General features: G+C 32.2%; 2 protein-coding genes across 4 annotated transcripts in view; both read left to right on the forward strand.

Moving 5' to 3' along the window:
- The window catches only part of LOC110269982, a 22,044-nt gene extending 16,779 nt beyond the window's left edge, over window positions 1-5,265 (forward strand). For all 3 annotated transcript variants that reach the window (XR_002358869.1, XR_002358870.1, XM_021118238.1), the window contains one exon: window positions 5,146-5,265. Coding sequence is in view for 1 of the 3 variants with exons in the window: in XM_021118238.1 (XP_020973897.1) it covers window positions 5,146-5,186 (41 nt within the window). In the remaining 2 variants the exon portion in view is untranslated. The remainder of the gene's footprint in view (window positions 1-5,145) is intronic.
- On the forward strand, window positions 832-2,210 carry LOC107634200. Its single transcript, XM_016337772.2, has 3 exons — window positions 832-1,488; window positions 1,568-1,756; window positions 1,868-2,210. Exons 1-3 carry the CDS (start codon window positions 874-876, stop codon window positions 2,084-2,086), a joined length of 1,023 nt encoding a protein of 340 aa, XP_016193258.1. The 5' UTR covers window positions 832-873; the 3' UTR covers window positions 2,087-2,210.

Genomic DNA, 9,726 nt, shown 5'->3' on the forward strand with positions numbered 1-9,726 from the left:
AAATCAACTAATAAAATTAAAAGATATTTTATTTAGTTAATAAACTTGTGAGTGTTATCCAATCTGAAAATTGATTTAAAATTGTAAAAATCTAAATCAAATCACAGGGATTATATTTAAATTTAAACACCCTCTTAAACAGTCACCAAAAAAACACCCTCTTAAACCGAAAACCCCAGTCTCTTGGCGCCATCTCCACCGCCCTCTTCAGACGCAGTGTCTCTTTCAATCTTCGCAGTCTTCATCTCTTCAGGTTCGGCTCTAAGTTCTAACACTGTAACCATGTGGATCAGTTTCCTGTGATTGTAACCCTAATTTGAGTCTTCATATCTTTAACTTCTTGTTCATGGACACATTGCTGATTAGTCTGTTTCTTTAGAGAGAGAGAGATTTTACTAATTATATTTATTGGCAGTTATGCAAAAATCTTTAGACTTTGCTTTAGCTCAAATCTTTAGAGTTTCCATCCTTGATCTTATTTGTTCTGTATGTGTTTTTCGCATCCAAATTAGCAGTGTTTGTGCAGATGGTGATCAATAATGATTTTTGTGGGTTCTGCTTTGTTAATTAGTGTTGCAAAACAAAGGAAAGAAAACAAATTTGTAAATTATTTTCTTAGAGAAAAAATCTCTATATGATGACCATTTACGATATATCTACATTGACAGTATTTAGTTCTTGTTCTGTTTGATAACTCCACCAGGAAAAAAACTCTCATGAGCCATATTCATTAACATGAAAAGTGGTATTTTTTACTACCATAATTTGACATAGTTTGAGTTATTCTTTTTTGATATTCTTCTACTTGCTTTGAAGGACACAATTATAACCTCGAAGTGGTGTTATGTATACAACCCCCAAGGTGCCGGAGATATGCAAATTTCTCTTATGAAATCAGTAAGCATGCATGGTCTACAAAAGCTCAAGGGAGTTGATATTCAGGGAGTACAAAATGTCTATATTGATGCTCCAAATATTGAGAAAATATATTATGGTGCTGACAGTTATGAGCCCTCCAAGATGAATTTTGATAGTTGTGGAAATTTGAGAGCTTTGACCTTAATGAATATGAAGATTGAATTTCTTTTTACAGATATATGGTTTCTTCATCTATCTTCCAAATTTCCTTTCCTTGAGAGTTTGGAATTGGTTGAATGCTCCATGTATGAGAACATTAATATTTCAAGTTCTCAACTCAAGGCTTTGGTGTTATCTAATTGCTCTACCATGGATAAGCTTGAAATTGACACTCCAAATCTATTATCATTTCGATACTATTATGCTGGTGATGACTTACCTTCCATATCTTTTCTAAGCTGTTCTAATCGACTGGATGTAAATGTTCGGTTCAATATGATTCATCCACGTCTTTACCAGTTGGGGAAATTTGTCAAACAGTTTAAACCACAAAAGTTATTGACATCACTCTCCCTCTCCATCCGTCCTTGCATCCCTTCTGATGAGAGTTTTTATGATCATGAATATTATGTAAGTATAAATTGCTACTTATATTCTGTTAGTCTACCTATTTTTTTAATATGGTATTTATATGCCTTGGATTATGCAGTTTTGGGAAGACCCATATTCATTGCCACCTACATTGCCTGTGCCAAGCATCAAAAACTTGGTCATACGCTCTGTTCGGGAAGATAAATCTAAGTATTCACTTCTTGTGAATCGCTTGTTCTATGGTTGGTGCCCAGAAACTATTTCATTGAGCTTGAACCCGTCTCATTGCACCAAAGCATTCATTGAGGTACAACATTGTCTCCCAAGTTTCTACTTATTTCCTCCCTGTGCTTTTCATCAGTTCAGAGTGTTATCTGTGGAGCTTCCAACTCTTATTTGTTATTTCTTTAAACAACAGTTTTTCTACTGGTGGCTACTCGAAACCAAAAAGGCAAAGGGCAAGTTTTGCTCCTATTGTTATCCCAAGTCTAAGTGTTGGTTTCATGGCTTGAAGGATGTCAAGGTCACAAGCTCAGTCAAGAATGATGTGAATGTTGTTGATTTTGTTCATCTCAAATCTCTCTTATGTGGATTGTCAAGTTCTGATAATGCAAATATTAGTTTTAGATTAAAGTAGTATTTATCTTTTTTTTAGTTAGTAACTCATTTACATTTCTTTCTTTAATGTTTTATCTTCCATAGAGGAGGAAGTTTTGAATGTGTGAAGGTTTCTATAATAACAAACTCAATTTTGTTTTTAAATATAATTTTATATTTTGCTATTATGTGCTTACTTACTTATATTCATAGAGAGCATTAAAAAGCATTTGCTCAATGGAGAAAATAATCATTTCTCATGAGTTTTAAGTTCTCTTGTATGAGTAAAAAGTTATGAACGGCTTGCTGCATTCATACTCATAATAATAAATGTAAAATTTATTATGTTCATCATTTTCACTTCTAACTCGAAAAGTGAGACTGAAAATGTATGGAATAATACAACAGGACGAGGAGGATTGGAATCATTTGTAAGGATCATTAGGGAAGGTGGCGGATAAAAGGGATTATGGGATAAATAAACATGAAGGATAATCCCTATCAAATTCTTTAGTATAAAATTCATAAAAATTCATGTCAAAAACAAAGTTTATTTGGGCATTGCTTATTTGACATTGAATTGGTTCATGCATGTTGCCGTTTCCTCTCAACTTCGTGTAAGAATCTTAAGATGCATCGAAAACAAAATGTAGTTATGTCAAAAGGAAAAAAAAACATAAGAAAGGTGTGAATCTCACTGGTCCGCGAGAGATGAGAGAGGAGTGAGACAGAGGGTGAAAAACACAAGGTGGGTTAGAACTAGAGATATGCAAAAAAATTTAGGATTTGGAATTGAGACGAGTACCAACGGTTGGAAAATGAGTTTTTTTTCATTTTTGTTGATAATTTTTCTGAAGACATTTCGAAGAATAAATTATTCTATCTATTTAATTGATATGGACGTATTAATGACATCTATTTATCACGAAAACAAAAAGGTAGTAATATGTATGTTTTTGCGTTTTCTAAAGGCTATAGTAAAAATGAATCATATGAGGTTGAGAGGGAAGACTGTGTACGTGGGAGAAGCGAAGTATAGACGAACAACTGAGACAAAAGTTTGAAAGACAGCACAGGAAGGATGTGATAGTCGGAACAAGACAAATTCTCAACCTCAGGGAGAAGATAACTAAAAGCAGGTAGAGAAACTAACAAGACACCCAAAAGAACCAAATCCACATGGAAATGGGTGGACAAAGAAAGTGAAAGTATCGGTGGTGAAAGAGAATCTGGATTGGCTACAGAGAAGTCTGGTCGGCGATACGACGAAGGCAATCGATTTTAGTTCTTTGAAAAAGATGATTACAAAAAACCTGCCTCAAGTTGTCCAAGTACGGAGACTGTGAGCGTATAAAGCTGCTATTTTGACTTTTGATTCTATATTGAATGCGGAAGAAGCATATACGTTTAAAATGCATAGTCTCTTGCAATTCTTCCATAGTATATGGAGATGGGATGAGACGGAGCGAAGTGAAACTCGAAGAGTGTGGTTAGAATGCTACGGGGTTCCGTTACATGCATGGTCAGCAGATACCTTTAGTATGTTAGAAGGTCAATGAGAAAATAGTCGGTTGTGACAAAGTGACAGAATCGTGCATGTCTTTTAGTGTTGGACGAGTGCAAATTGATACTTGTATCATGGATGTGATTAATGAATGGGTCCATATTACAATAGGTATCAGTGGATTCGATGTGCTAGTGAAAGAAGTGGGACGGGAGGCTTTTGAATTGAATTGTTATGAAGAAGCTAATGGATAAAGTTACTATAGTTGAGAACAATGAAGAACAGTTGCGAAAAGGAAGTGTGCGAGTACGAGCTTAAGGAGTGCACGAACTATAAAATCGGCAATTTTCAATGACTAGACAGCCGATGTGGTGATGGGGGAGCTGAGGGAAGACAAAGAAGATAAGGGCAGATTGGTAATTCCTAAAATTATTTTGAATGAGTGGATTAATGATCATTCAAAACAAAATAAGGTAAAAACGGTAACATATCGACCAATTTATGAAGGAATTGAAGGGAGAGCGGATTGTGTGGGATGTGATTATATTAATTATGAAACTGATTCTAAAAATTACATGCGTTTATGAAGGTAACTTTAATGGGTTGGAAAGGAGGGTTAAAAGGAATAAGAAAAAGGTTTTTTGTAGGCTTGGTGCTAGGCCCAACCATTCAAGGATGTCCAAAAAAGATAGGAAATGATCCTTGAATTCGGTTTCCTCAATCAACTAGTTCCGTGATGTTAGGTTGGGTCTAGAATTCGGGTCAGGCTTGATGAAAATGGAGCACGATTTTTACAATAAAGATGGACATGCTAGGGAAGGGTCTACGATAAGTGTGCAGGAAACTGCATTTGTGAAACTTGCGCTGGAGATCAGCGCGGAGATGACCGAGAGAAATCGAATCGATGTTGAAGGAGGAAAGTTAAAGGCTGGCCACGGAAGAAGTGGCTCAACATGGCAAGGGAGATGCGCAACCCTAACGCCACCTATGTTAGGTCGTGAGATTGAGGAAGAGTTGGTGGCGGAGAACCAAGTTGTTACTCTCTTGGCGGTGACATTGAATGGAGAGACTGGTGGGTTGAGTGTGTATGTTGATGATGATGGTGCGGAAGACGTTAATGAAGGAACGGGTGATAAGGATGACATTGTGAATGATAATGGCATGAGTTCCGGCACAAAGGGAACAACATTGACAAAGGGACAAGGAGAGCTATCGGAACACGATGAAGAAGTAGCTAGGAAGAGGGTTGTTGATGATGGTGGTTCGGATAAGAATGAAGAAAGTAAAGAAAACAGAGATACTATTTTGGAGGAGAAGATGCTTGAAAATAGAAAAACTTGGGAACTCGCGTTGGAATCAGGTGCAATTTAATACAATAAAGAAGATGATATTATAGCTATTCTCTAAGCATAAAATAAAAAAATTACTCAAAAAAGAAGATTGGCAAAATAAAAAGAGAAAGCAAGACGCTGCAGGCCCAAAAATAAAAAAAAGTGTGTAATAATTTTTTAAAATAATTTTGTTCTTGGAATGTTAGGGGGTTAATGAGTGATGAAAAATTGAGCATGGTCAAAAACTTCAAGATAAAATTTAAGGTGGATACTACAATGAAGATTTTATAATTGTCTTCATGTGAATATATTTCTTTTTGACCTTTGGATGATGGATTGTATGGTTAGATTTTGATATTTATAAAAGTGTTGTTTTTGTTTAAAGTGTGGCTAAATAAATAAACTACACTTTTAAACAAAGCATCTTCATGAAAAGATATTTTTGCCATCTTCATTTGAGTAGTTGACAAAATTTAAATCAATATGTTAGGCTTGTTTGAGACTAAGGGGTAGGTAGTGACAAAGTTTGATGTAATAAGAAATCGGGGAGTGATGTTGCGGGATGAGAATATATTGAGTTGAAGGATGTCTCAAGTGGTTTACTGTTAATTTGGGATGAAATAATGTTTAAAATGAGTGCTTTGGTTGTGTGTTGAGGGGGTTTTTTGAAAAATAATTTCAATTATGCTTTCTTTGATGTATGAGACTCATACAAGAGAAGAAAAATTTAGTGTGTGGGAGAAATTGAGTTATATTGCAGGAGATTTTAACGACATTGTGCAGATAGAAGGTACAAAGAATGTTGTTAGATTAACAGAGTTTTAGTAAGAATTGAATACAAGAAGACATGTGACTGGTGGACTTTCGCTTAGCGATCTTGTAATCGGATTATCAGAATTTTAGTAAGATTGGAGTGGTTAAAAATATTTTTATGAGTACAAAATCTGGAGTACACTATAGAAAATAGGAGCCCAAAAAAAGTTGATGAATTTTTTCGCAATTTTTTTTTTATTTTTCTATTTGTATGTTGTTGTTCTTGCTCTCTTTATTGTATTGAACTCTCTTGTTAAAAAAAATTAAAACTCCCAAAAAGATTAAACAATGTTTAATAGTGATATGAATTTTGGGGAGTATAGCAATTTACTAATAAACTTGTTAGACAAATAATAGAATACAGATAATAACAACCTGTATTAAATATACTCTTTTGGGGGCACATTGTCTTCATAAATAAAGGTAACTCAATGAAAGTAGCATTAGTCCCTCTCATATTGGCAATCCACCCAGAAATTGTTTATGAAATTTAAAAGACTCTTGTGGTTTATATTCTGGAACTGTATGTCGCTGTGCCAATATAATTAATTAATATAAAAATAAAGAGTCACAAAAAAAATTAATATAAAAATAAAAAAAATAAAAGTAATTTAATATATAATAAAGTGTCATTTTTTTATTTTTTTAATTTTTACTGTTGTAATTATTTTTTGATATATCTTTCGATACATTAAATTTAAAAAGTATCCAGATATATCTTGTATATCTAGTTATGTATAAAAAAAGTGGTGATAACTATATAATAAAAAATCGATTGAAGGAAATAATGTACAAATATTTAGAAACGTAGTACTCTTGTCGTATCCTTGAATAAACCTGCAACAATTAGAAAATAAAGTAACTAAATAAGTCATTTTTCGGTCAAGATTAATAATTTATGCTGAAAATGTTAAAATCTCAGTAGAATAATAACAAAATAAAAATATTTAATAATAAAAAAAATTAATTAAAAATAATTAAAATTCAGCACTGCCACTCTGTTCGCGTCATCTCCCTCTTCTTTCAATCTTCGGTGACTGAAATCTGCGTTCCAGGTTCAGTTCTAAGTTCTAACACTCTAGCGGTTATTAGTATTGTTAATTAACTAATACTGCCATTAAATTAGCTGTGATTATGTATCGTTTTCTAGCACTGAATATATGGAACTTATTGATCAGTATACAATTGCTTAGTGCTTAACAGTAATTTTATTAATTCTAATATTTATTGGCACTTCTGCAAATAACGAAAGGTTTCTTTTAAACAATCTGAAATATTGGACAGAGAACGTAACTTTAGAGTTTAGAGTTTTCAAATTTTGACTTTGCTTTATCTTAAATCTTTAAAGTTTCAATTTTTCAAATATCATGCCTAAATGTGTAGAATGTTAAGAACAATTGTAGGTTGTGGATTACTAGAATTTCTTTTTAATGTTCCCTAGACTCACTATTCGGTAATAAAGTAAAAAAGTTTAGGTGATGGCAGCAAAAGCAAATAATGTATAGTACTATATAGTATATACTATAGTAAAATTACCACATCATTGATCTTATTTATTCTGTATGTGTTTTTGCATCCAAATTAGTAGTGTTCGGATCGATGGTGGTCAATGATGATTCTTGTGGGTTCTGCTTTGTTAATTACTGTTGCGCGAAGGGAAAAGAACAAATTTTAGAAATTATTTTTTTGATTATCATAATTTGAGATGATTGAGTTATTCTTTTTCTGATATTCTTCTACTTGCTTTGAAGGACACAATAATGGATGAAAAAATGGACCAGATATCCAGTTTACCAGAAACCATACTTCATGACATTCTCTCAAGACTGCTAAAGAAAGATGCTATCAAGACTAGTGTTTTGTCTAAGACATGGAGAGAAATATTTTATACCTTTCCCATTTTGTCTATTTGTGACCGAGAATCTATTAGGAGGTCTTCCAAGTAGAAAAAAGATCAACAAATTAAGACATTCCTTGATTATGGCAAGCAAAGATGGGTGAGGTTCAGTGACCAAGTGAAGGATTACCATGCGTTCATAACACCCAACGGAAGAAAAAAAAATAATCCTTAAAGATTTATTTTGTGCTTAAACTTTATTTCAATAATATATAGATCAAATCTAAATACCTTTAGACGTTTTAGTAAAATCACTTTCTCCTTCGATGGTACGAAGGCGCTAGCGTATCTACACTGAAATCAACCTTTGCAGTCAACTCCTTGACCAATGGACATCTGATCTAAATTGAGAAACCTCTTGCAACTATTTGCATGCCATAAAATTCTTCTCCAAGAATTAGGCTCACATACATTTATGTGTGTAGAGGCAAAGGAATAAAACTCTTGTTATTCTCTCACCTTTTATTTCCTCTACTCTTGGCATACATATATATAGTATGAGATTTGTTACTGATTTTAAATTTAATTCTCAATTTAAATTTAAATCATATCTTTAAATTCCAAATCTGAATCCTTTAAATTTTATGAATCATATCATAACAATTTAAAACATAATCGATTTGGATCTCATCCAAATTTATAATTCAAATTCAGAAATAGAATAACTAATTATTCTCAAATCTCATTTAATATTCTCAATTATCATATTATTATTATATTCTTGGTACTAGCAAAGAATATAATAATATTCTATTTGAATTAATATAATTATTTATTTGATCAAATCAAAATAATAAATTAAATAATTCTATAACAAAGATTAGAACACTCGTTAGTGTGTGACCCCATAGGTTCAATACTAAGCGGGTAGTAAATTAGTCATACTAAACTTACTAATCAAGGTTAGCGTCTAGCAACACTCCTCAACAATTCGATAGTATGAAGTAATATATTTTTACTAAGAACCTCAGAAGAACAAAGTATAATTCCTTCCATCTTTCCAACTCTTGGTTAACCCTTAGAGTATGGTTTAATTGTCAAACTCTAACTTGTTACCATTATTATAATGAACTGTGAATGACTTAAGAAACTCATTTCTTCATTCATTCAATCCCCTTAACCAAGATTTTATTCATCTCAGTCATTATAATCATAGAGCTCAAATTCTTTACCAAGAGTTGATGGATTCCTTATTGACTAATCATTAATTCTACAAGTATTTAAATCATACCAAATATCCATTCAACTAGAACCCTAGGGTATTAGGTGTCCGGAATCAAAGTATAATAAATATATTGTTAATTACTATGACATTCGCAAGTCAAAGGAAACTCTATTATTATGTTCATCTTGAGAATATCCTATTAACAAATATACGGTAATTATAACCATTAGGAATTCTCAAAGTGAGTCCGTTCAATGGTCATATCTCTATATGCACCATCTATATATATAATTTAATAAATGAGATCTATTAATCTTCATCCAATGAAGACCATTATATATATATATATATATATATATATATATATATATATATATATATTGATCTTTCCGAATTATTAATGTCCTTTTTAATAATCCTATGACCAAGAACAATTTAGATTAAATTATAAAAGATTTATCTCTCAATATTGTGATCACTATCACAATGATAAATCTCTAAATTTAATCAAGGACCTTATTATATTAACATTTTAGTATAATAACAATAACAAATTATTTGACACATGATTGATTGCATTGTGGTCATACTACTTATTCCCAACAATCTCCCACTTGCACGAGAGCCAATCATGATAGATTGGATCTTGGGCATACTATTATCTCAATAATCTCCCACTTGAACTAGAGCCCATCAATCATGTGTATAATTTTTCAATGCATATTTGTGTTTATCAAAACTCTTTTGACCTTAAACACATTTGCTCTTGAGCATGTTTGCTTGACCTTTTGTAAAATATACCTAGTGCATAATAAATATCACGTTTTCTCAAAACATGAAATCTCCCACTACAATAGTGCATAATTTTATTTTAAGAACAATCCTTATTGAACATGATTATAAAAAATCTAAGTAACCATTAGATCTATCTTTATAGAATTGTATCATTATACAAATAGGCTACTTTTTC

The sequence above is a fragment of the Arachis ipaensis genome, chromosome B03 (genome assembly GCF_000816755.2).
Source record: "Arachis ipaensis cultivar K30076 chromosome B03, Araip1.1, whole genome shotgun sequence".
In the NCBI taxonomy this organism is placed as follows: domain Eukaryota; kingdom Viridiplantae; phylum Streptophyta; class Magnoliopsida; order Fabales; family Fabaceae; genus Arachis; species Arachis ipaensis.

Bases quoted from the DNA above. Each gene is read 5' to 3' on its own strand.
- LOC107634200 (XM_016337772.2), top strand. From the start codon at position 874: ATGCAAATTTCTCTTATGAAATCAGTAAGCATGCATGGTCTACAAAAG. The intron at 1,489-1,567 runs GTAAGTATAAAT...TGGATTATGCAG, and splicing joins TTTATGATCATGAATATTAT to TTTTGGGAAGACCCATATTC. The intron at 1,757-1,867 runs GTACAACATTGT...TTTAAACAACAG, and splicing joins GCACCAAAGCATTCATTGAG to TTTTTCTACTGGTGGCTACT.